Source organism: Zootoca vivipara, chromosome 4 (assembly GCF_963506605.1).
Source record: "Zootoca vivipara chromosome 4, rZooViv1.1, whole genome shotgun sequence".
Classification (NCBI taxonomy): Eukaryota; Metazoa; Chordata; class Lepidosauria; order Squamata; family Lacertidae; genus Zootoca; species Zootoca vivipara.
In genome coordinates this window covers 62,224,329-62,252,064 of record NC_083279.1, presented here as the reverse complement: position 1 = coordinate 62,252,064, position 27,736 = coordinate 62,224,329, and the positions used below count along the sequence as shown (strand labels likewise).

Sequence of the window (27,736 nt, the reverse complement as noted above, 5' to 3'; positions counted from 1 at the left end):
GCTCTTCAGATGTTTTGGAACTGCAACTCCCATGATCCCTGACCACTGGCCCTGTTAGCTAGGGATCATGGGAGTTGTAGTTCCAAAACATCTGGAGAGCCAAGGTTGCCTATGCCTGCACTAGTGCAATGGCTCTTCCCCCTCCCCACCCCAACGCCTACCCAAATCTGGATGTGTGTACAGGGGAGGGGAGCTGGAAGAAATCCCAGAACTCCACACAGTGGGGATTAAATGAGCGGGAGAACTGGGAGAACCTTGAGCTCCATGGGGGTGGGAAAGGTGGCCTATAAATGTAATTAAATATAAACAAACCAATTGTTGCAAGGTGATAATTTATGAATAGGGAAGCTCTTCTTAATGTGCAATAAGCCTATCTGATGATGACATAATTTTGAAATAAAGAAGTAAAGGCCAGAATATGGTGAGTGGGTTGTGTTGCATGCCACCCCAATCTCGGAGCAGTGTGAGATTCCAGAAGGTTCTGGGTGCTTCCTCAGGGTTCATGTTTCCTTTGAACAGCAGATATTGAGGTGTCTTTATTTGCACATATATATACTACCTGAGGGAGGCAGTGGAAGACAGGAGTGCCTGCGTGCTATGGTCCATGGAGTCACGAAGAGTCAGACACGACTAAACGACTAAACAACAACATACTACCTGAGCCTACAATGAAGGGGTTCACAGCATTAGCACCCCCTGACTCTCTGCCCCCACCTCTTTGCCTTTCTAGCCTGCAGCTTTTGCATCCAGCTTCTAGCTCATATTATTCAACTCTTGACTCTGGCCTTTTTCTTTCTAACAAGCAGTTGAAGGAAGAAGTTCCAGCCCTTTGTCCTCTCGCACAGAGCCACTCCTTTTGTTCCCTTATGGGCCCATGTTTTGTGGACCATTGCCAGGCTGGCCTAGAAATGAAAGTGGGATAGGATTCTATTTAATAACGCTACTCCTACATTTAGTCCATTAATATTTGTTTCTTAGCCCATTTTAGAAACTTTAGGGATCCTGTTGAATGCCAGTGTGCTACCATAGATTATCAATCTAGCCTGCTCCTCTGTTACTCTAATGATATGGAAAGTGCTGGACAAGGATTGAAAGTTTTTGATTTATTTTTTTCGACGGCAAAAAGGGGAAGTTGTGGGGGTGGTGACATTTGGTTTGTCTTAAAGTCATGTAGCTCATCTTTCTATGCAATCACAGGTTAAGAACAAACGACAGTACTTGGAGGACCTTTCTGTTGCGTGGGACATAGCCAAATGAAGATCAGTATTTATACCAATCACTGAAGGAAGAGGCATTTATCTGGAAGGCAAAGCGTCATTCTCTGGTTTCTGCTTACTGTAAGTTGACGGTGAAGAAACCTCTTCCTTCCTTTTTCTTAATTTACTAAGTTACAGTGCAGACTGATTAGACAGGTTGTTTCTTAGGAGACTGGCATAAACGGGGAGTTAAGGTTCATTTAGTTTTAGTTTTCTTGATGCTTTCGCCCCACATCCTTTTGCTGGTATGGTGAGAAATGACAGGAAAACCGGAGGGAGTTGGGCAAACAGTCAGATGGGGTACTGAAAGAGGAATTTTGCATGGCTGCATACAAGCAAAGCAACTGAAGCACATTTAAAGCACTTTTCCCTTCAAATAATCCTGGGAGCTATAGTTTGTTAAGGGTGCTTGGGATTTTTGCTGCGTAAGGAGTAAACTACATTTTCCAGGATTCTGAGGGGGGGGGTTGCTTTAAATGTATGGTACGCCATGCCTGTGTTTCATTTCATTTTTTCATTTAATAGCAGTATTAAGGACATTTTAAAGTCTCAGGGAGCTTTGAACTTGGCTACAGATCTGCTGGTCAGGCCACTTACCGTGAGGTAGGAACTCTTTAGAAACTCCAAGAGAGGCAATTCTACAGCATCTTCTGTTACCTTGTTTCATTTGTGAATTTAGAAATCTGAAGACTCTCACAGCAGTGCTATTTTTCTAGAAAAAGAGGTGCCAGAAGAACACCTCCCTCTTTCTCTTAGAATGGCAATGGTGCCCACTTGAGAAAGGGCCAGAACTGAGTTCTGATGAGTTCCAGCTAAAAAAAAAAAAACCCTGCCCAACAGTATATTAATCAGATCTGCACCAATATGTTATTCTCACTGGACGCAGTAAACAATAGTTCTTCCTTTTCTTTATGAGACGGTAGTAAACATCTTTGGGAACTCCTGTCATTTCAGTTTTGTCCCCGTCCCCCCTCCAATAAATCCTGGCTACGCTCATGCCTGCATCAAATTCTAGTCATTCTGTCCCTGAAAGCCTGTTGATAATCTCAAAATCAGCATCTGAAAACAGTTTTCTGCCTACAGTTGTTTATCTGTTTATGTACTACTGCTTCTAGCGTCTGGGGTCCAAAGCTTAGTTGTGGTACAGCATAACCTGTGCCACAGCATCATAAACAAATACATCACCAAGGTATATGCTCTGACTTTGGCCTTCCGTTGTGCCAACCTAATATGCACTTGCCATCACATAAAGTGTGAACCAGTGTTCTCCATTTGTTATATCTTTCCAAGCAATTGATTCAGATGGTAAAAATCCCATGCACATTACACAGGGCTGGCTCTGGAACTGCTTTCAATTAATGATATGTTAGTTGATTATTTAATTATTGCTCCAAGCATAATTGTGTGTTCACTACTGTTTGGTAACGAATTCTTATGCAATTGCTGATGCCCTGAGTATCATATGCCACCGTGGAAGCCATGTGCTAAATAGATTGATAGATCTAAATAGAATGATAGATTAATGTGAGTTGCAGAGTGGGTAGGGGAAAAGAACTGTCAATACAAAGCAGTGCTACCTATAAATTAAACTAAATCACCTGAACTGCACAAAAATCCTGCATTTCTCTCTGTAACTTCTTGCCGTTTCACTGCTTCAGTTAAGGTGGTCTTGGAAAATACAATGTACACACAGAAGAGAGAACTGATGTTATCCACAACCGTTCTAAAGTGGTTCCTCTGGCTTGGCCTCTTTGTGCTTCCATTTGGTTGTTCAGGTAAGCCCAACAATTCACTGTGTTTGCCTTTTAATAGCATTCCTTGACATTCCTTGCTTGTTTCCAAGAGGAACTGGTGTGTGTGTGTGTGTGTGTGTGTGTGTGTGTGTGTGTGTTTTAAAAAAGTGGCGAATGCTTCATCCTTTGCACTGAACTCAATGGGACTTACTTCCAAATAAGCATACACAGGACTGTTTCTCACAATTAGGGAGTTTCTGTGTGAATTTCAGCTTTGCCATGAACTTAGCGGGATTAGGCAAGCCTCCCTCAGCCTTCCATTTGCTATATGGAGATGGAATGTTCTGGACAGCATCTGCCCAGGTGTTCTTCAATAACTCAAAATTCTCAGTAGTTTATCTTGTAATGGGATGCGGGCGGCACTGTGGTCTAAACCACAGAGTCTAGCGCTTGCCGATCAGAAGGCCGGCAGTTTGAATCCCCGTGACGGGGTGAGCTCCTGTTGTTCGGTCCCAGCTCCTGCCAACCTAGCAGTTTGAAAGCACGTCAAAGTGCAAGTAGATAAATAGGTACTGCTCTGGAAGGAAGGTAAACGCCGTTTCCATGCTCTGCTCTGGTTCGCCAGAAGCTGCTTAGTCATGCTGGCCACATGTCCCGGAAGCTGTCTGCGGACAAACGCCAGCCCCCTCGGCCTATAGAGCGAGATGGGCGCCGCAACCCCAGAGTCATCCGTGACTGGACCTAATGGTCAGGGGTACCTTTACCTTTATCTTGTAACAAAAAACAGTCAACGTCATAGCTGCCAAGTTTTCCCTTTTCTCGCGAGGAAGCCTATTCAGCATAAGGGAAAATCCCTGTAAAAAAGGGATAACTTGGCAGCTATGGTCAACGTGTCACTAGAATCAGCCTCCAAACTGGGGAATTGAAAAGAAGCCAATGTAAATGCTGCTCTTTAAAATAGAATCCAGGACATTACTGGCCAGCAGAGATGGAGGGGAAATTCAGTTCTCATTTTAAGCCAAACCTATCAAATTAGCACTTTTCAAAACGATAAGAGAACCAAAGCATGAATCTTTCCAAATTCGCACATACCTGATTTGTTACAATACATTTCTCCAACCACCAATGTTTACACAAATGCATATATATGAGAAGAAAGTGTGCATTGAATATATTCATGAAAAGAGCATTGCAAAAATGTACTGTTTTAGGAGAAATTGCTGGCAAAAGTGTGTGTATACACAAGTCAAAACAGCATGCAACTGATGTGTTTATGAGGAGAGAGTTGCACCATAATATTGAAGAATTTTCATGAGGGGTTTTTTTGTGGTGCAGAAATGTGGAAAACTGAATTAAAGACAGGAAAACTGAGAAACTGAGAGAACTAAAATTGGCAGATCTTTCCGTCCCCACTGGATAGCTAGCTTATCTGCTTTGGAGAAACTGGTGGGAAATGCCATAATGTAAGATTGTGAAGCATTAGAACATTGAGTGTTCTCAATGATGAGAATGGATCAGTATGGTTTCTCCTCAGGGAAGTCCTGCCTCACCAACTTTTTGGAAATTTTTGAAGATGTAAACAAATTTTTGGGTGGGGGGCAGTCCAGTAGAGTGGGGTAATCCACAGAGAAGCATGTGGCACCTTCACTATACAGCTTTCTGAGAATGCTGAGGACCCAGCTCGTTACCCTGGTCTTTGACACTTTATGTGAAGAAGAAGAAGAAGAAGAAGAAGAAGAAGAAGAAGAAGAAGAAGAAGAAGAAGAAGAAGAAGAAGAAGAAGAAGAAGAAGAAGAAGAAGAAGAAGAGTTTGGATTTGATATCCCGCTTTATCACTACCCGAAGGAGTCTCAAAGCGGCTAACAATCTCCTTTCCCTTCCTCCCCCACAACAAACACTCTGTGAGGTGAGTGGGGCTGAGAGACTTCAGAGAAGTGTGACTAGCCCAAGGTCACCCAGCAGCTGCATGTGTAGGAGCGGGGAATCAAACCCAGTTCACCAGATTAGGAGTCTACTGCTCTTAACCACTACACCACACTGTCGCTTAATGTGTATTTTATGGCACATCCTTTTTCTATGGCTGTTATTTGTTTTAACTATTTTAACTATTTAATATTCAACATTGTAACCAACCCTGGGACCTTCTGGGTATAAAATAATAATAATAACCATTATTATTATTATTATTAGGTGATAAATAATAATGATGATGAATATTATCTACAGAGATTTTCAGTACACTTTTGATAAATCCTTTAGCAAAGGCTCTTATTTAGGCTTAGCAGCCAAGGAATAGGAAGGTTGGTATTATTATGTATTAGTAACTGATTAAACAAGAAGAGAGTAGGAAAAAGCAGGCAGTTTTCAAGTAAAATGTAGAGTCCCATAATGGGCCAGTGATTTAAAGCATACATTTTCTAGAGTCAAAGTTGATCCTTGAAATGGCCGAGTTTGCAGATCACACCAGTTTACTCAAGGTTATGAAAAGGCAAGCGGACTGCAGAGAGGTCAAAAAAAGTTATCTCCAAACTTGGTGACTAGACAACAAAATGCTTCGGTGTAGGCCCTTGTAGAGTAACATATATTGGGGCAAATATGCCCAACTTCACTTATAGATTGGTGGGGTAACTTATCAGGAAATAGAACTTCAGCTCACTGAACACATCAGTTCAGCTTGTAGTAGCTGCATGAGGTAAAAACTGGATGTAGTAGTACAAATACCGGTGATCTGCTTTCGAATGGACACACCCGAGGAATAATTCACCTGCACTGATATTTATTTCAACGATACAACCAGTTTCTCAAGAAGTACTTTTTCAGGGGCAAAAAAGATGCAATGGATCTGATTATAGAATTAAAGTTCGTGTGTTTGCAGTCAGGGGGAAAGCACCTCATCACTTCATGACTAAGGGGACAGTGAGTGTGAGTGAAATTCAGAGACTTCGTGGGTGGCAGGTGAATTCCCCATGGGTGTAATGTTGGCGACCTCAGGTTTAGATGGACGTTTGGTCTAATCCAGCAGGGCTCTTTTTATGTTTTCATGAATAATAATACCAACCTACCTTGCCAAGTTGTTGTGGGATTGTAAGTTGATTTATATGAAGCACTGAGTGCTTTAAAGTGGTATATAATTGTTTATTTATTTGTGTTATATTGTAATGGGAAATGTAGGACAGGGGCTTCCTGAGGACACGTGTTGTTCAGCAGTGGGAGAGTCTACTCAGAAGGTAGTGGACTGCCCTTTGCTAGAGGTTTTAAGCAGAGGCTGGATGGCCACGTATCAGAGAGATGCAATAGTAGTGGATTTCCTACATCCACAGAGGGTTGGACAAGATGATCTTTGAGGTTGCTTTCAACTCTGAGTCTATGAATGTGCTAAGGTTCTTATCATCCCTTCAGACACTGTTATTAAGCTGGAGAGGATATAAGCCTCTGTGGGTTTTCCCGTTTTATGACTCACGCTGGTGGACTTTGCCTTTCTCTCAGGTGACTGGTATCAAACGGCACATGTTTCAAATTACTTGGATTAGTGAGTTGCTAGGATGGGCAAATCAAAAGGAGAGGCAATGCAAAGAGATTGTTTGATGAAGTATTTAGTCCAACATGAGCACAAAATTTATTTAGCTCTCTGGGTATTCCAAAGATCTGGGAGCTCAGAGTCAGTACTCTCCAGTAGTCAGAATGTTAGTCTTGGACCTTGGAGAGCTGTTTTCAAATCCCAAATCACTGAACAGCCTTAACCAAATCACTGTGGTTTAGCCTCCTTAGTAAAAGCTATGGTTTTCCCAGTAGTGATGTATGGAAGTGAGAGCTGGACCATAAAGAAGGCTGATCGCCGAAGAATTTATGCTTTTGAATTATGGTTCTGGAGGAAACTCTTGAGAGTCCCATGGACTGCAAGAAGATCAAACCTATCCATTCTGAAGGATATCAGCCCTGAGTGCTCACTGGAAGGACAGACACTGAAGCTGAGGCTCCAATACTTTGGCCACCTCATGAGAAGAGAAGACTCCCTGGAAAAGACCCTGATGTTGGGAAAGACTGAGGGCACTAGGAGAAGGGGACGAGAGGATGAGATGGTTGGACAGTGTTCTCAAAGCTACTAATATGAGTCTGACCAAACTGCGGGAGGCAGTGGAAGACAGGAGTTCCTGGCGTGCTATGGTCCATGGGGTCACGAAGAGTTGGACACGACTAAACGACTAAACAACAACAACAATGATTCAAAATGGTACACAGTTCCATAATTCCATTGTGGGAACATTAATATCTATCTTCTGGCTGCTTATAAAGATTAATGGTTTGTAACCTCTTCATACAGTACAGTAAAAAAAAAAATCTTAATAATAAGGTCCCTAAGGTCCTGACTGGGGAGAAATTATTTTCTTATTCTTTTGTACTCATTTCCCATCTGCTGCTGAAGCAAGAGGCTTTAGAGAAGGAATGGGGAACTTGGATCGCTCCATATGTTGGTGGACTGTAGCTCCATCAGCCTCAGCCAACAAGGCCAATTGTCACAAATGAAAGGAGTTTGAGTTCAACATTGTCTAGAGGGGCATAAGTCATCCACCCCTGCTATAGAGGGATTCATGGCACCCCCCCCCCCAATATGAGGAAAAATCTCAAGCCTGAATTATGGTGGGACCCTGGAATAGATGGCCTACTTCCCATATCATAACTTAACACAGTGTTGCCAAGCTGTGAGGACGATTCTGCACCTAATCAGAAGCAGCGAAGAGCTAAAGTTCTGCTGAGCACAAAAGTGGCTCCAGGGGGGGGGAACCCCAAGGGGAGCCCCATCTCACATATTACATGGAGAAACAAGTCTATGCTTGTTTATGATATGAGGCATACAATCATCCCATTTTTCTAATTCAGACAGGGTGGGCACACTGCTTTTAGGATGGGTACATACACACACACACACACACACACCAATTTATTACAAATCAAACCAAATTAATTTAATACAATTTCTTAAAATTAGGTTTCTCGCTCTACACATGTTTCTTCATAATAGAGGAGGACAAGAGAAAAAAAAGACCATTACAAAACCATAAGAAAGCACAAAGCTCCTTGTTCTCCCCTTTTCCTTTCAGGCTGTTGTAAGAATTCTCAAACTTCAGAAAATCATTCAAATAGCTTCAGAAAACTTGTCCCGGTTCTTTCAGCAGCTGATTGATTGCAGCCCATTAGCATATGTTGCCTCTTGATTAATGCCAATTATCCAGATTGAGGAGGAAGCTTCCACAAATTATACCGATAATGGAGGCTTGTCCATGGCAGGGGCACACTCCCAGATCGCTCCCATTCTGCCTTTCAAGTTGACAGACACAGGATTGTGCAACACTGAGCATAGCTGCCAAGTTTTCCCTTTTCTCGCGAGGAAGCCTATTCAGCATAAGGGAAAATCCCTTTAAAAAGGGATAACTTGGCAGCTATGACACTGAGGAATGCAGTGAACTCCCCAGACCCCACTGAGGAGTATCGAGAGGATTTACGACTCATTTCCTCTCTTTCCCCTGCCTGAACTTCTTTGCAGCCCCCGGAGGGCTACAAAGAACAACCACCATTGATCTAGGGTGTGGCTGGAAACCAACACTTGCCCCTTCCACAGCACTACATATGTCTCATCAGTTGAGTTTACAAATGGCAGCTTAAATGGGTCACATATGCCACAGTGATGGTTGTATCAATCTTCTGAATATAATGGTATGGTCATCCACAGAGGGGGAGGGGGAGGGGGAGGGGGAGGGAGCAGTTCCCCCTCCTGATGAACCATAATCCTAACTTTCATTTTAAAGAAAGAGATAATAAATTTCTAGCATTTGTAGATTCATAGAATTGTAGAGCTGGAAGGGACCACAAGGGTCATCTTCTAGTCCAAACCCCTACAATGCAGTAATCTTTTGTCCAACATGCAGCTGGAACCCACGACACTGAGATTAAGAGTCTCATGCTCAACCAACTGACCTATCTCAGCAGAACATGATATATAAGGCAAAATGTACAGTCTCTCTCTCTCTCTCTCTCTCTCTCTCTCTCTCTCTCTCTCTCTCTCTCTCTCTCTCTCATAAAATAGTCTGTTCCATCCTTTTGGTGCTTTAGCACCCCCACCTCAAAATAAAACACAACACCTGTGGGTGCCCAACAATACTGGAGCAGGAATGTGCAACCTTTACAGGACTTTGGGTTGGAAGGCCAGTACTCAACTCGGCAGAATGAGTTCCTCCAAGTGCAGTGAGGCTGGCTTATCTCCTTTTTGCATTCTCATCTGATGAGGGAGCATAATTCTAAAAGTACCTAACCCTGCCATATGCCCTGGCATGTGCTTTTGCAGTGGCAGGGCTGCCCAAAGACATTCTGTGTGAGGCAGAGGCAGAGCAGCAGGTGGCAAACCTCCCACCCGATTCCAGGTGCATATTACCCCAGGCCAGCCAAGTTATATTGGGACCTGGGGCAGAAAATCCCACAAGAACCTCTCCCCTTTCCTCAACTGTAAGGAAACATCAAATAAGTAACCATTTGCTGTCCCGTCATTGTCGCTTAAAATCGCCTGACTGAGGCAACCGTCTCGCTCTTCAGCCACTACTGTGAGCCTAGGGCTTGCTGATCAGAAGGTCAGCGGTTCGAATCCCTGTGACGGGGTGAGCTCCCGTTGCTCGGTCTCAGCTCCTGCCAACCTAGCAGTTCGAAAGCATGTCAAAATGCAAGTAGATAAATAGGAACCGTGGGAAGGTAAACGGCATTTCCGTGTGCTGCTCTGGTTCGCCAGAAGTGGCTTTGTCATGCTGGCCACATGACCTGGAAGCTGTATGCCGGCTCCCTCGGCCAATAATGCAAGATGAGCGCGCAACCCCAGAGTCGGTCACGACTGCACCTAATGGTCAGGGGTCCCTTTACCTTTGCCTTTACAGTCTGGTGTGGTTTACTTGCACACTGCTTTTTAGCCCAAAGGTCCGCAAAGCAGTGAACAATGTTACTACATATTAGTACATAATAAGACCATGTACATAATTACGCTACATAAAATATATCAATTAAAACAATATTAAAACAGTGGCAGGATTTTCAGTGGCCAGCACCATGGAAAAAACGTCAGGAGGCCGCAGTGAGGTTGAGCTCTGCTCCCTTTGTCACTGATTCAGTCAGAGGGATGGCAGAGGGGTCGAGCCAGCCAGTTCGTTTCCACTGACCTCTCACACATTTCATCAAGCCTTCAAGAGTAAGGGCTTCTGACAAATGGTGGAGCCAGCCGTGAGCAAGGGACACAGCATTCTGTCCCCTGCTTCCTTTGAATTCAGAAAACTGCTTTCCCCCTCTTTCTGAAATCATGCCTTAAGCAACACCGAAATGTGAAACAACAATTTAAGAATGAGTTTGGGGGAAACCCCAAAGAGAACAGGGGAAAGTGTTACTCAAATTAAGCAAATAGAAATTGAAATCAGACACACCCCTACCCTGCCACCAAGTTTGATTGACCAAAGTGTACTGAATAAAATGTGTGTTGTAATGCTGGATACAGTCCCAAATCATTTGTGTCTGGGGCCAAACCAGGAGTGGCATGGGATTGCACCAGTTTACCTCACCAGTGAGTCAGCCAACGTCTTGGCGAGCTTCATGGCCCACATGAGTATTCAAAGGCAAGTATCCCAGTCTTTCATCACTAAATCACACAGCTTTTAACCTTTGGGTTAAAAGCTGCTATGGGAGAGATTTTAGTTTGCTCTATAGGCAGGGGGTTAACCTTCCACGACTTCAATCCACGCATACATACATTCTGCTGTGAGTTGAGAGAGGAAAAAAATGCAAATATTGTACCTGTCGTTTTCTCTTCCATAGCTAATTGCAGCTTTGGAGAGTAGAGACAAGGGAAAAGGTTAAGCAATCACTCATCCACCAAACTGCCCCCCTCCAGTGGCTGCTTTTAACTATAACTGTGGTCACTTCCAGACAAGCTGTTCACTCAGCATTCATTCTTATTTTTTCGTAGGGTGGGTTATATGACATTGCAGGAAGCAATTAATACCTCACACTTTCCAATTCATTTCCTTATCACTTTCCTTATTGCAAAAAAGGGCTAATTTGGGGGGAAGTGGGTTTGCTGCGCAACGCCACCAAATCTACTTTAATTTACATTCCAGGTTCCTTTTGGCCGCTCCCTCTCCCTGCTTCTGGGCAAACCCCTAATATATTTCTAATACTTCCTTTCTGCTGATCTCTTACAGGAGCCTTGCGTCACTTTGTGCACTGATCCAATGCGCATGAGATTAATAACATTCTAGAAATGATTGTTTGTGGTGATGACAGCTTTCCTCATTTGGAGGACTATGCTGTGTTGACATTGCATAGTCTGTGGCCAATGTCTCATAGTTTGTGGGCGTGCAGTTTTACAGCTGCAGCCATATGCCTAGGTCTGCATTTTTATTTTACTTGGGTATTGCATGAATCTTCTTAAATCTTGTAATATTGGAGAACAGAAGTAGATTAAGTCTGGAGTTGACCAAACAGGACAGCTCTCTCCACTTTCTGTGGCAAACCTGAATGCTTCCTATACACCAGTGTATTCTGCAGTCTGTGGAATAGTGGTGTGTAGGAAGGCCTTCTCTGGGGTGGCCCGCAGGTTCTGAAACTCTCTCTCCCCTCTGAGATGTAGCTGGATGAGTCATTGTATGCATTTTGCTGGCAGGTCAAGATGCATCTCTTCACCCAGAGCGGCTGGGTGGATAAGTGGTACAAATATGTTGTTGCCGTCATTATGTATTAAATTAGATTTTGTTGTTCCTCCCTCCAGTGCAGTCGTGCTGGTTACAGTTTTAGCTGATGTTATAATTATTATGTTAAACTGCATTATGGAATTATATGCATCCTGCCCTAGGACCTCGAGATGAAGCACGGGCTACAAATTGAATGAAGGGATGAGTATTAATTTACTCTGCATTTGCCTGCATCTTACCGCTTCTAAAAACCGGGTGAACTGTTCATTCTTTTTAATAAAGATAGACAGCAAAATTATCTATAGTAAGTTATCAACAGCTCAAAATATAACTCAGAAGATAAAGGGTGTGAAATAGCAATCTGTCACTCCGTGGTGCCTGAATATTTATGTACATGAATTTTGCATGCATGGGCACTAGAGACCCGATGTAGCCAGTATCTACTTTTGAGATGCAATTGCTAGAGTCTAGGGGAGGGCTGAACTCTGTGTGCAGCTTGGGAGTGCTTCAGGACTTAGAACTGGCCCAGTTATTATAAATAATAATAATAATAATAATAATAATAATAATAATAATAATAATAATAATATTTATACCCCGCACTTCCCAGTTCAGAAACCAGGGCTCAGGGCAGCTAACAAACAAATTTAAAACACTTAATTGTAATACAACATAAAAGCAGCACAAATACAGTATAAAAGCATAGATAACAATAAAATTCAAAGTTCAAAAATCAATTTGGGGAAAATCCATCCAATAAACATAAGATAGTCACCAGGGCTAGCTGGCTAAATTAGTCCTACTTGGGCCAGCGAGGAGGCCAGGGGAGAATTAGCTGTGGGGTCCCAGAGTGGGTAAACTTCATAAAAAGGGGAGGGGGGAAGAGAAGGGAAATAGAAGATCAAGCTGAGTTCAAATTAAAGGCCAGGCAGAATAGCTCTGTCTAACAGGCCTGGCCGAAGGAAGTTAAGTCCTGTAGGGCCCTAGTCTCATAGGACAGAACATTCCACCAGGTCGGAGCGATCACTGAAAAGGCCTTGGCCCTAGTGGAGGATAGTCTGACTTCCTTAGGGCCCGGGACCTCTAAACTATGGTTATTCATGGACCTTAAGGTCCTCTGCAGGGCATACCAGGAGAGGTGGTCCTGTAAATACGTGGGCCCTAAGCCACAAAGGGCCTTAAAGGTCAAAACCAGCACCTTGAACCTAACCCTATACTCCACTGGGAGCCAGTGCAGCTGGTAAAGCACTGGGTGAATATGCTCCCATGGCAGGGACCCCGTGAGGAGCCTCGCTGCAGCATTCTGCACCTGCTGGAGTTTCTGGAACAGTTTCAAGGGCAGCTGCGCATAGAGCGAATTACAGTATTCAAGCCTGGAGGTGACCGTCGCATGGATCACTGTGGCCAGATCAGGGCGGGAGAGGTAAGGGACCAACTGCTTAATGTGGCGAAGATGGGAAAATGTCGCCTCAGCTGTTGCTGTAACCTGCGCCTCCATGGAAAGGGAGGCGCCAAGGATTACTCTTAATGGAAGGCACTAATTGGGCCCCCGCAAGAGAAGGGAGTTGATCCCTCATCCCCATGCCATCCTGACCCAGCCAGAGGACCTCTGTCTTCAAAGGATTTAGTTTCAGTCAGCTCCCACAAAACCATTAGCAAGTGGCCGGAAGCACTTCTCAGCTGCTTCAGCTGGTGTGTTGGTTGCTTGTAGAAATCTGACATGGCCATTCATTCCTCTCTCTCCCTGCCCTCATTACATCAAGGTTGGATTATTGCAACAGTCTACAAGAGGCTGCCTTGAGAAAGCATTTGGAAGCAGCCAGACTGTTGTCCAGTGGGAGGTGCTCAGTCGTATCACTTCAGCAATGTTCAGGTATGCCAAGTTGCCTACAGTGGTGCCTCACTTAACGAATGCCCTGCTTAACGAAATTTCCGCTTAACGAAAGGATTTTTCGAGAGGAGGTTGCCTCGCTAGACGAATTCGTTTTATGAAAAATTCATCTAGCGAATCGCAGTTTCCCATAGGAATGCATTGAAATTCAATTAATGTGTTCCTATGGGCAAAAAAAAAAATTCAAAAAAAACACCAATGCATTCCTATGGGATTCGCTAGACGAATTTTTCGTTATAAGAAAAGACCCGTGGAACGAATTAAATTCGTCTAGCGAGGTACCACTGTATTTGGTCCTGGGATCAATTTTTATCCTTTAAAACTTTAACTAGCCTGGGACCCAGGATGTAGAGTTAGGGTTAGCAGTGAGGTGGCCATGTTTGTGGACAACACCAAATGAGTCAGAGAGCTCTGAATGGCTTTCCGGGCATGCACACCGGAGCTGCATGCTGCAGTGCGCTGCCAGGGTTGGCTGTCTTTCTGTCAGCTCCCCCGGTCCCTTTCAAGGCAAGACAGTCAGGTAACCAAGCCAGCAGAAAGCAGATGTTGCCACCATTAGGATCCTGACTCAGGAGGAAGGGAATGGCTATAGGGGACCTCAGGAAGTACAAGCAGGGTTCTGGTGCTACTGCTGCCACCTCTCAGGATCTGCCACCTGAGGCAGCCATCTCACTCTAATTAATGAGAGGGTTGGCCCTGGAAAAGCAGTAAATCTCCTAGGGGAAGAATAACAGTGCATATGTTGTTTCCCTCCCAACATGGGATTCTCCCAGATCATGGTCTCTCACCCCATGGGGTTTCCCCAGTTTTCTTAAGAAATTCCTCAGTCCAGTCACTGGAAAATCTCCAAGTCAATAAGGACCCTTAACAAACAAACAAACAAACAACAACAACAACATTTTAAAGTAGTTTATTGCAAAGTGCTTGCAATAATTACCTCATACATGGTGCAGGGCTTGTCCATATTGGAACATTATTTAAACTGTTAGTCTAATTTTCCTCTACTCAAATTAGACCATAGCAGGCTGAAAAAGAAATGAAAGCAATTTTAAATTCTCACCAGCCCACACTTTTCAGATTGCTTCTCTCTCTCTCTCTCTCTCCCCTCCCCCTCCCCCTCATTCTCCACACACATTTTTCAGATTGTTGCCCAATACTTATATATGTATTTCTAAACAGCTTTGGTACTTTTTGCAATTGAGCAGTATACAAACTTTATGGAATGAATAGGGTAGAAATTTTTAATGTAGTTTGCTTGTGCAGTTTTCTAGTTTTGTGGAGTCAGGGCCAGCCCACCATGAAACAAGGTAAGGCAACTGCCTCGGGTGGCAGGATCCATGGGGCAGCAGATCCTAATATATAACTTTATTATCCACCTTATTCCTGATGTAGATCTTCACTCACCTCTTCTTCCCTAGGGGGTGGGGTGGGACGCCACTTGGGGGTTTGCCTCAGCCACCAAAATATCTTGGGTCAGCCCTGTTCTATTTATCCCCCCCCAAAAAAATATTCATTTTATAATGTTTAGGGAAGCTTTTAATGTTTGATGGATTTCTGTATTTTAATATTTTGTTGGAAGCCGCCCAGAGTGGCTGGGGAAACCTGGCCAGATGGGCGGGGTATAAATAATAATTATTATTATTATTATTATTATTATTATTATTATTATTATTATTCAAGTAAACATACAAAACAGAAAGAACGAAAGACAGAAAGAACACCAAACACACATATTATTCTTACCATAATTTTTCTTAACCTAGCTGAGTGACTTCCCCAAGTACCCCCCCCATCTGAATTTCAATTTTAATCATCTTTAGCAGTAGCCAATACTAAAAAATTAACATAATCTATTATTCACTCTATTGAAAAGGTTTAAAAACAATTAAACATAATCAAAATATTAACAATATAAAAATTAGTCATTTTTAAACTCTTAGACACCCTAACCCATTCAACATAACTCCTAATTCTACCCTGAAAGCCTATATCAACTTCCCTATGGATTTTAAAATTTAAAATATTACAATATTTTTTCAAATATAATTTAAATTTCTTACATTCTTCTTCCACCGTCTCTTCTTCCTGGTCGCAGAGTCTCCCTGTCAGTTCAGCGAGTTCCGTAAAGCCCAACATTTTCATTTGCCATTCGTCTATAGTTTGTATCAGTGATTATGGTATTTACTATATTATCAGTGATTATGGTATTTACTATATTATAGGTGGACTTGTGGGACAGTTAAAATAAAACATCCTGAGGGACAGATCAAGGGCTATTGGCTATTGGCAGTCAAGGTGTCTAAATTATGTACAGTGGAACCTTGGTGTATGAACATCTCAGTTTACGAATTTTCGCTTTACGAACGCCGCAGACCCATCTGGAACGGATTAATTCACTTTCCATTACTTTCAATGGGAAAGTTCGCTTCCATTTATGAACCCTTCAGTTTATGAACAGACTTCCGGAACCAATTACACCCATGCTTCGGGTTAAGTACGCTTCAGGTTGAGTACTCCGCGGACCCGTCTGGAACGGATTAATCCACTTTCCATTACTTTCAATGGGAAATTTCGCTTCAGTTTATGAACGCTTCAGTTTATGAACAGACTTCCGGAACCAATTGTGTTCATAAACCGAGGTACCACTGTAATTGAATCATAGCCGGGGGGGGGTATGCTTAGAGAACTTCCATATACTGTAGGTGATGACATGGAACCATGGCACCATAATATATTTTTAAAAACTAGAATTCATTGCTTGCTGAGTGCGTCTTTATAAAACCATGGTTCGTAAATCTTTGTGGAATGAGTGACTTCACTAGAAATGCCAGATCTGGAACAGAAAAGCCAAACTTGTTTCTGCTGTAGGCTGGGCTTCTGCTTTCTTTTCTTACTCATTTAAATGTCACAAGTTCACTGGTCATAGGGGATTCCCTGACTGAAAACTAAAACCTAAAAAGCCAAAATGTGGGACCTTAGACTGAAGAGGCTCGAGTTCAAATCCCTACATGGCTGCAAAAATCACCTTAAGCCAGTTTTTTTTTCCTCTCAGCGTAGCCTACCTCATAGGAATATTGTGAGAATAAGTGTACATGCCCCCTGATCTTCGTAGAAAAGAGTGGGATAAAAATGTAATAAATAAATGTGGAAATGGTTTAACAATCTCAAGGGAGGAATGTCAGGAAAGTAGGTCCCTATGAAAACCAACCATGTGTGTGGTTGCTCCATTGGTGAGAACGAAACAGATGAGGACATGCACCTCTGATTATGTGGCATTTAATCATACAGAACAAATTTAGGGAGGGCTTGTACCTCATTCAAGAGGGGTGTGTAAATATTTGAGTGTTTAAAAAATAGATACAGATCATTATACATGGGGCTCCCATCCAAATTTCTGTAACATATATAAATATGATGTGTCCAAGCAGCAAATGTATATTTGAAAATGTACATATGCAGGTACCAAACATATTTTGCCTGTCCATGCAGCAGCAAATCAGTTTTCTGTGACTTAATATGTAAAGCAGCCGTAGGTAGACCTTGAATTAGAGTTAATTTTTTTTGTACTGGCAGGAAAAGAGAACAAGATTAGTCCCTCTCACTGAGACAGGGAGAGAAATTATGCACAGGGTTTTGGTGCTGGCACCTTCGATTTCATCAGAATCACATGCTGAATGATAGATGCTTGCCACACAGGCCAGTTACAGGGACTATTTAGTATATTGTCTATTCCAGTTTCCAGCTTCGTTTTCATTTTTGCTTTGTCTCAGCAGCACACCTCCACTGTGAATTAACTGAACTTGCTGAATGTTTGCGGGCAGCATAGTTCCTCTTGTCTACAACTGTTATGTTCCGTAAGCATATTCTGCTTGCAGTTTCATAGGTGATATGCAAGACAAAGTTAGGTGTGACATTAGCAAAAAAAATTCCAGTAGCTGTGTGCTTGCTCACGGCTGCCCTGCACAGAAGGTTTTTGTTCTGCTTTTCTGAGCAGAGGGGGGAAATTAGCCTGCCAGCCAGAAAGCTCCTTAGACAAGTCACAGCAAGTTGTGTCTCTGACATCTGCACACCCATATTCTCTTTCTGATATGACGTGCTCTCTTGGTGTGGTTAGGGTGGTGTGAAACTGCCCCCATAACGTGACAGAGCACCACCACCCTGAATTGTGAGAAAAGGGGTAGATTACAGCAGAAGCTTCACAGGGCTGAGTGGATTTCAGGCAGATCACCGAAACCAGTTACCAAATGCAATCGGGTCATGTTTTATTTAGTCATTAAAGAATTAGCTAGATAAATAGTTATTACCTAAATAAATAGTTACTTGGTAATTAATTAAACGGTTCACAACATTTATATGCTATCCAGCAACAAACGTTCTCTGTAGTTTTAGAACAAAAAGTTAAAACCATAAGAAGTAAAGCAAAAAAACCAAATACAGAATTTAAAACAGAATGACCGTTCCCCATATAAAAAGGGGTGCGGATTTTTCACAGTCACGCGCAGCCCCTGGACAGCCCTTAGCAGTTCGGAGGCTGGCACCACCTTCCCAGGCTGGATACCTGTGGTCTCCGCCCACACAGCCAGCCGTCCAATCCAGCAGGGGGAGGTGTTGCCAGGGGGGATTGGCCAGGTAGGAGGAGGTAACCATCCAGTGCACACAGCAGTAGGTGAGACATACCTGGGTAGCAGCCGACCTCCAGAGGACTGATAACAACACATGCCTTCTTCTCAGAGGCTCCTCCTCTATAAGAATTGCAGCCTATGCTGATAGGACTGAGCCCTCAAGGTGAAATCCAGACCCTAAATGTCGGAAATTGCCCCTGGATTTTGGAGATAACCCAAGTACAGTACAGGTCAGGGCCGTCTCAAGCAGGTCGGACGCCCTGGCACTGAGGCGCGGAGATCGCTCCGGTGCCCCCGCCCTCGCAGCGCGCAGCACGGCTTCCGCGCAGCTTCGCCATGCCCCGCACCACCCCGCACCACCGGGACTATACCTAGAGCTGGGCCTGGTACAGGTGATATGCTAAACAAAATATTTTGGCACCTGAAACTGAACAAATTATTTTCACACCTGAGGCAAATTATTTTGGCACCTTCTTTCTGGCAGCAGAACACACACAGCAATGATAAATTAAATAAAGAACTGTTTGCTGAACTTTTATCACACCCCAAATTCACAACCTGAGGCAGCCACTTCCCTCTGTCTAATGGTATACAACCTCTATCTTGACAGATCCTTTCTACAATTTTCAGTTGCCAAATTCTGCTGCATTTACTCTAAACATACCTAGTCCTGGTGCATTTTAGCAAATGATATTCTCTTAATAACTATGGTTCTACTACATTTTAGTTCCTTGAAGTATTTTGTTTTCCCCCTTGGCTGGGTTTTAGTGCTGTTTTTATTGTTCTTCATCTTGTGCTGCCTCATGATGGCTTTATGATGATTTCTGTGCCAATTTTATATACTATTTTTAGGGTTTTGTGTTTTTTTGGAAAAAAAATAGTAGTTGTATTTTATCGTTTTTAAATTTGTGAACCACCCAGGGGACCTGGCTAATTGGGCACTACATAAATTCCATAAATAATTAAATGCTACCAAGTTATTCCTGTGGTTTCAACTCAGAAACCTATATTGGGCTTTGGTATATGAAGACTGTTATTAACTTATTTATTGCCAATCATTTCTACCCTGCCTTTCTATTATAGTAATTAAAAGAAATTAAATTATATAAATCCAGATCCACTCTCTACATATATAACCCCAGATCCACCGTAATTTTGTCAAAAGGTTCAGTCCCTTTTATTCACAGCCTGTACCAAATTATTTCATGATATATGTACATAGAAACATGGAATTGTAGAGTTGGAAGAGACCCCAATGGTCATCTAGTCCAACCCCTTCCAATACACGAATCACAACTGAAGACGGGGGGGGGGGGACACACAGGATTCATTTATTTTAAGGAAGTTTTTTAACAACAACAACAACAACAACAACAACAACAACAACAACAACAACAACAACAGTCCTGACAGCAGGGAAAATGCCTACAAAGCATGCAAACCAATAGTTCAAGGAGAAAAGGCAAACTGGAATAGAACAATGGAATCGATGCATGTGACCAGTTTTGATGTTTTGTTCTGAAATTTAGATGTATAGAGCTCTGGTTTGCAATTCACATATATTTCATGAATAATATTCAGTGGATTCAAACCAGGGTTGGGGAACCTTTTTCATTCCTTCTGGATAACCTTTTGGGAGCCACATTCTAGTGGTGGGTAAGGCTGGAGGCAAAAGTGAGCAGAACAACAACAAAGTTAACTATTGACTTTATACTATAGGCTGACTTCTCCACACACTCCTACACCTCTCTTTATCCTTCATCCAGACAAGTAAGAGGCATGATTCAGACAAGAAATCACCTCATAGTGGCGTTTTCTCCTAAGCAGGACTAAGCTGAAGAGTGTGTGTTTTGCAAAAATGTTCTCTCATCACCCCCATGAAAATACACCCCTCTCTTGGCAATTTTTCAGAGAACTATGCTAAAAGGTGACAAAGTGCTCCCCTCTCTACTCGTTCCATATTCTAATTCGAGTTACACTAACTTAGATCTCTTCCGCGCTCTGTGTCTCTCTCTATCTCCCCTACCTGCCCCATTCAGAATGAGGGCAAATGTGCTAAAAGAGTCACCGAGCTGGAAGGCACCACAAAGGTCATATAGCAATGCAGGAAACTTTTACCCAACGTGGTGCTTGTTCTCACAACCCTGGGATTATGTCCTACCATGGTCTACCAACTGAGCTACTCCAGCTTCCTCACACTGAAATGACCTATTTGGAGGTCATCACATACGAAAGCTGTGCCATGTTGTGGCATCATCATGCTCACAATTTAATTTCTGGTATTCTGGGATCATGCAATAGGAGAACTGGGACAGAAGGAGAAACAGAAAGCAGAAATAATGGTGGCTGCAAACAGTCATTGACAAGTCAAAGAGAGGTATATTTGTGGGAGAGTATGGGGAAATTTATTACGCTACTAATGGGAACTGATTGTGGAATTAATAGTAGGTTGAACTCCTTCATAAATCCTTGTTTCGTTGATGACTGCTGGCCAGTGTGTGTTGTTTCAACGCAGTGTGTCTTGTTTCAACGCAGAGATGTGAGGAAGGACTTGAAGAACAGGCGTCTGTTTCAAAAGATACCGTTTCTTGTTTTCTTCCTCCCCAGACACTGTCCCAGTAACAGCCAAAGTAGGGGGTGTAGCCACACTCCCTTGCAACTACAAAATGCAACAGCCCCTGGCATCTTACAGGATCTACTGGCAGAAATATGTAGGCCCTGGTATATCTGACCTGGTTGTGATAGCTTACAGCAATGGTGAAGAAAACACCGTAAAGGACATACATTTCCAGAACAGGACAAAGATGGATGAGAAGAACCTTACACTTTGGATTTCCGGTGTGAATGTGTCCGATCAAGGCAAATATAAGTGTATCATATTACTGAAGGAAGAACACAAAGGTGAAAAATGGGTACATTTATCAGTGTCAGGTAAGTGCTTGTCAAGCAAAACAGGATCTTAAGTACCCAAGCAATGCTTAAGGGTCCTATTCATTTGTGTTAGGCAGGGGCTGTTCATTTTGAGTCACTTTTCTAGGCTGGTTTCCTGAGGCAAATAGAGAACTGCTCCACTAACCTATCTATCCTCAGCCAGCTCCAACTTCCCTGTTTCTTCACAACCAGCCCAATGAATGGCATTGCCTGCAAGCTTCCTCCTCCTTGGTCTGTGTTGCCCAAATATAATTTAGCGGGGGGGGGGAGAGATTGGGGGCGAAATTAGCTTGCTCTGCCTGTCATTGACTCTGGCTCCACTTACTGTTGGTCTCCTTCCCATGAGCCACCGCTACTTTCTACTTACCGTAGACATGCCATAGGCCTTACAGCAGGGATAGGAGGACATTTTGGCTCACTGGGCCAAATCCTTATCTCCCCACAAGCGCTTTCCAAAACCCAGGCCTAGGATTGCCAAAGCGCTTTATGCAGCAGTTCCAAGACGGCTGACAACTGGAAGCTGAGAACTTCTTTTGAAAATAGGAAATGAAACACACTTTCACATGCACTGGTGACTAGCGGTCCTCTGCTTCCCAGTTACGTTCCAGACTCCATCCACTGACCCAGCTCAGCTCTGTCCACTCAGTATTATTGCTGCTAAATATTGCTTAAGTTATCCTAAAAAATATCCCTTTAGGTGCTATGACAACGAGCAGCAGAGTATTATTTTATGCTTCCTTTTAGGGTCAAGCTCTCAGAAGGCATCATATATGAAATAAACATAAAATCTGGTAAATAACACGACATTTGACATAAACACAGTCTCCATGAATTACAAAAGACAGTGGTAGAAATAACAATAAGATATTAATAGTACAGTAACAATCATCCCAGAATAATATATTATTACTCATTCAAGTAAAAGCGTTAATTATAAATATATAAATGCTTTTGAATTTTGTTTACTGTTCTTTTATTTAACTTAAATGCTAATAATTAACAGACACTAACAACATTACTCAACGTTGCTATGAGGGGAATGTGAATTTGAAAGGATGCTATTAACTCATTATAATAAGAACTCTTACCATAGAAAGTAATTTAGAGTTCTTAGTAATATAGCACCATTTAGATTACAAGCCATGGCAGGAACCTCCGCAAGTGTCTCCCATTGAAATGAATGGGATTTCTTAAAGAGCACTCTGCTGTAAGTCAGATTAAATTTGATGGTTCTGTAGAAAGACAATCCTGAAGCATAGTGTCAGTAACATTGCTTGACATCTCGATATGTACAAGTGTAACCTATGGTCTGTCTTTTCCTCCCTCTAGCTGACTATAGGAAGCCTGTCATACATGTATCGCATAATCCCTGTGGCCCAGCTCAGTTGACACTGATGTGTTCTTCTCATGGAGGATATCCAGAGGCTGAAATGTCTTGGTTGGTCAATAATGAGACAGTGCGGTATTCTTATATGACATCCATATATGACAACTACACTAAAAGTTTTAATATTACTGGCAACTTACAGCAAAACGTGTCTGAAGATATCTTGGTCCAATGTCAAATACATTATTCAGGTTTACAAGTGTCCACCGACTACCACTTGTGTAAGTTCCCTCAATCATACATTGAGACAGTGTTACTCATTTGTGAAATAAAGCCATTCAGAAGACTTACAAGGACTAAACCTCAGAATTTTTCAAATGAGATTGGTTCCATATAGGGAAATCTACTAATGACGAATGGCCATTAATTTGGCGAGTCTTTATTTCTGGATCTAAAATATCTGTGTGTTGTTAGGAAGACACTGTATCTTTCCAAACTTATTATTATTATTATTATTATTATTATTATTATTATTATTATTACTTCCTATAGAAGTTTAGCATCAAAGCTGAAAATATTTGGTCAGCTGATGGGACATTTCTGTTTTTTCATGGACTCAATCTTGAACAGTATCAGAAACGCTAGCAAAAAATATAGATAGCATTGTAACTATTTAGCTGAACCAGTGTGAAATGCAAAACCGAGTCACTGTCTTGGATTATTTGTATGTTCCTCTGTGTGTGTGTGTGTGTGTGTGCACGCGCGTGTGCAAGCAGGCAGCAAATATTCCTGTGCCCCAGCTTGGAATGTAGTATCCATTTGTTTATCCCTACAATATTATCAACTGGGACATGGGTGGCGCTGTGGGTTAAACCACTGAGCCTAGGGCTTGCCGATCAGAAGGTCGGCGGGTGGAATCCCCACGATGGGGTGAGTTCCCGTTGCTCAGTCCCAGCTCCTGCCAACCTAGCAGTTCGAAAGCACGTCAAAGTGCAAGTAGATAAATAGGTACCGCTACAGCGGGAAGGTAAATGGTGTTTCTATGTGCTGCTCTGGTTTGCCAGAAGTGGCTTTGTCATGCTGGCCACATGACCTGGAAGCTGTACGCCAGCTCCCTCGGCCAATAATGCGAGATAAGCGCGCAACCCCAGAGTCAGTCATGACTGGACCTAATGGTCAGGGGGCCCTTTTTACCTTTACCTTACAATGTTATCAAGTAGATGGAGGGAAATGTAAGGCATTGAGCAATGGCCATGATTTCCGTATGTAGGTGGGTTTCAAGTTTAAACAGGAGAAAGGAAAACTAACTTAATGTTGAAAGTGCTCCACTCAGATAAGTGACACTCAGTGCACCAAAGTATTGCTTCTCATGTGCCCCTTGGGCTCTTCAGTGCAGTCCCAGATTTATCTTCAATTCTCTTATTTCAGCAATAGAGAAGTGCCCCAATCCATCTCCTCCTCCTCCTCCGCATGGTTTCATAACGGCTTCCATTGTTATCCTCGTTGTCCTTGCTCTCGTGATAGTGCCGACTACATTCCTCCGATGCCGCCGCCGCAGTAAGTTCCAATGCCTTTGTGACCAACCAATGTAGGAAACTGTGGTGTGGTTGAGAACCCAGGTTAAAATCCCCACTTAGCCGTGAATACCTCTAATCAGATGTCTCTTAGCCTAGCCTATCTCACAGGCTTGTTACCAGAATAGGGGTGGAAGAACCATGTACACCACTAAGAGGAAAGGCAGTATATAAATGCAACAGGTATCTTTTCATAAACGCTTAGGTTACCACTAGAAACAAACCATTGTTCATAGTTTACATGTTCCAGGGCTGTGGCCAAACATTGCAAGCTGATCCTTAGGCTCATTACATGCTCAACTTAAACTAGCCATGTTAGGAAATGAATGTTTGCTTTTTATGGGTTGTACCCAGCTAAACTCAATATAGACTAGGCCCACTTAATGAGCCCAAGTTCATCATGTTCATTAATTTCAGTGGGTCTACTTTGAGTAAGGCCAGCAATGGATGCAATCCTATTTATTTAACAATACAGAGCCTAGGGCTTGCTGATCAGAAGGTCTGCGGTTCGAATCCCTGCGACGGGGTGAGCTCCTGTTGCTCAGTCCCAGCTCCTGCCAACCTAGCAGTTCGAAAGCACGTCAAAGTGCAAGTAGATAAATAGGGACCGCTACAGCGGGAAGGTAAACGGCGTTTCCATGTGCTGCTCTGGTTCGCCAGAAGCGGCTTTGTCATGCTAGCCACATGACCTGGAAGCTGTACGCCGGCTCCCTCGGCCAATAATGCGAGATAAGCGCGCAACCCCAGAGTCGGTCACGACTGGACCTAATGGTCAGGGGTCCCTTTACCTTTACCTAGTCCCACTAGCGCAATGGGGTCTTTTCCCTCGCATGCCACCCGCAAATTCATAAAAAATATAGTAAGCAGCTTACAGGACTAAAAGCAACAAGCTAAAATCATAGTTTTTTTTTAAAAAAAACAAACCACTACCCCTCCCAAACCCGGAATGTTTCAGCTCAGCAAAAAATAACACTGGGGGGGGGGAGCAGCCATCATCCCAAGGCAAACTGAAATATATGTGCATTGGGAAACAAGTGTGAATGAGCCCTAATATTCAACTGGAGTCATAGTGCTGGGCCATATCCTTTTCCAGGTTACTTGGCTGAGTTGTGAGTCTGCAAACATTTTTCCTGAGAAAATGTTGCCTCCAGCTTCTTTAAGCCTAGCGCCGCTGCTTCGTAAAAGGGAATGAAGCCACACTCTGTAAACATTATGCCCTCTGCTTCTTAAGAACTCTCCAACTTCCCTAGCCTACATTCCACAATGTAAATAAATATGTAAAAGAATTTCCCCACACCCTTAGCATGCAATCTTGAAAATTAAACCTAACCTTTGAAAGAGGGGAGTTGGGGGGTCAGCGGGTTTGTTCTGCAGGGCAACTGCCTGTTTAAAATGTCTCTGGCTGGAAGTTACATCTGTTGTCTTCAGGTTCCCCTTTCAGTGAATGAAAGGGCAATTCTAGGAGCTGGTTCTTCTAATGTATGCAGTCAAGACAGTTTTCATAATGTTAGGCCAATGGAGCTAGTGATATACAGAAAGTGGTATTTTCAACTACCACCCCAGAACCAAATGACCATGAAACATTTCAATTTGCACCAGTTTTATTTGAAAAAAAAAAATCAGGGATTGGTTAAATGTATTCTTCAACTATTAAATGAATTCTTCAGTGCATACATGGATGTGATGCACTAGTGGGAACCACTGCAATAGTATTATAGAAAGTAACACATACTGCAGGATAATAGAGATGAAATTTAAAATTAGTTTTATTAATTTTATTTACAAGAGATGCTGTGTTAAATAGTTTGGCCTGTGGAAGGTAACATATGTGACTGCAGGATTACAATCTAAATACGAACTTGCATCTAAAGATGGACATGCTTACAATCTAAATACAAACTCAGAAACTACTTTGTATTTAGACTCCTTTGCAGTCTTAAAATTAGTTGCAAAGTGGAATACTGTAAGTCCCAAACTTCCAAAGCTTTGGATATGACTGAACTCAGCTACTCTGTCTGCTGATAGGCCTTGTTTGCTCATCACTTGTTTCTAACTAACTTCTGAGAACAATTCAGAGTGCTACTTATGAGAGTGGTGTAGTGGTTAGTTTTGGATTAGGATAGGGGTGGGGAACCTTTGCCTCTGCAGATGTTGCTGAACTACAACTCTCCTCAGCCCCAGCAAGCATGGCCAATGGCCTGGGATGGTGGGTTTTGTAGTTCAGCGACATCTGGAAGGCCAAAAGTACCCCAACCCTGGATTAAGACATAGGAGACTAGAGTTCAAATCCCCACTCAGCTATGAAGCTCACTGGGTGACCTTGACCTGTCATGGCCTCTTAGCCTATGTTTTGTTCCTCTTTATTGACTTTTTGACCCATATTCCACCCTCGTGACTAATGGGAATTCTCCCCACCCCCACTCTTTGACATATTTTTTTAAATTCTTAAGTCACATTGGTAAAGATTTTCTGTTCAATGTTGCTGAACCGATTGACGTTTCAGAGCACATGACATCTCACCAGCCAGTGGCAGCAAGTGAAATAACATCGCAGCAGCTTTCCAACGGGACATTGGAAACATGTGCCTGACCATGGAGAAACCTGGGCAGTGGCGCTTGATTTTCAACATTCTGCTCTGGTGAAATGGACATATTCACCCTGGATCTCAGAACCTGGAGTTCATTGCTCTTCACAATGACACGGGGCCTACCTCTCTCTTTCCAGGTGTGATAGAAGCATTGTTCAGGAAAATGGCAGGAGGGGTAAAGGTTAAAAGCACTACCCACCATACTGACTGTTCCACCTCAACAGAATTTTTTACGAGTACTCCCCCACCAAATGATCAGACAACAACATACAACGCATAGTACCATCTTCTAGACAACTGCCTGATTTGGAAGGGGAAATGAATTGTTGTTCTTGATAAGCAGAAATTTTACAGTGAAGTTCATTTCAAACCAGAGTGCTTCCCCCACTCCCGTTGGGACCAAGCCACTGGCTTGGACAGCTCCAGCCATCTCACTGCGTGAAACCACCTCTTCCTTGTGACTTGTGAGCAACTCCACTAGCAAAGCAGCATCCGTTTCAAGTGAAAAAGGGGGAAATGCTTTGGCAATGCTCTGTCTTCGAAACACCACCAAGGAAAGCAGATGCTCCTTTTATGAGGTATCGGCATCCCAGCACCCAAAACTAATGGGGGCACCACATGGGATGCGTGGTAGACTGGACCACTTGTCCCCAGCTGCAGAGCCCATTGATCTTGGCTAAACTAGCTCTCTCTCGCATTGTAATAACATCCTCAGTGTAAGGGTGTATTTAGTGTAAGGGTGGGATGTTCTCGCCGTTATTTGCCATCCACGCACATGCAGTTTGCAACAGAATGGAAGGTACTAGTATGGTTCTGCAGTTGGAGAATCCATACCCAGGAACAGAATTATTACCTGCTATGTAGGGTAAAGAGTGTTTTCTTATTTTGGAAACTCTCCTTCTACTTAAAATGTGGCTTGCACATAATTTATCGCCTCTCATCCCTAGTTTTATTTACCAGAAAATAAGCCTGGCAGGCTTATAGCTTTATTATACTTGTTGCTATGGATCCTCTATGTAAATGTAAGGGTAGCAAGAACTATTTATTGGCCATATGAGTATTTTTAAATATTCATTTGCTACTGCTGATTTAGCCATA

The 27,736-nt window shown here is 42.9% G+C and overlaps 1 protein-coding gene across 1 annotated transcript in view; it reads left to right on the top strand.

Annotated features, from left to right (window-relative positions):
- Nucleotides 1-26,672, top strand: part of CD80 (CD80 molecule) — a 34,038-nt gene extending 7,366 nt beyond the window's left edge. The window contains exons 2-7 of the mRNA XM_035116551.2: nucleotides 1,198-1,337; nucleotides 2,915-3,031; nucleotides 20,827-21,150; nucleotides 22,480-22,758; nucleotides 23,906-24,034; nucleotides 26,555-26,672. Of these exons, the coding sequence (XP_034972442.2) occupies nucleotides 2,938-3,031; nucleotides 20,827-21,150; nucleotides 22,480-22,758; nucleotides 23,906-24,034; nucleotides 26,555-26,640 (912 nt within the window). The 5' untranslated portion in view covers nucleotides 1,198-1,337; nucleotides 2,915-2,937 and the 3' untranslated portion in view covers nucleotides 26,641-26,672. The remainder of the gene's footprint in view (nucleotides 1-1,197; nucleotides 1,338-2,914; nucleotides 3,032-20,826; nucleotides 21,151-22,479; nucleotides 22,759-23,905; nucleotides 24,035-26,554) is intronic.
- The last annotated feature ends 1,064 nt before the right edge of the window (nucleotides 26,673-27,736 follow it).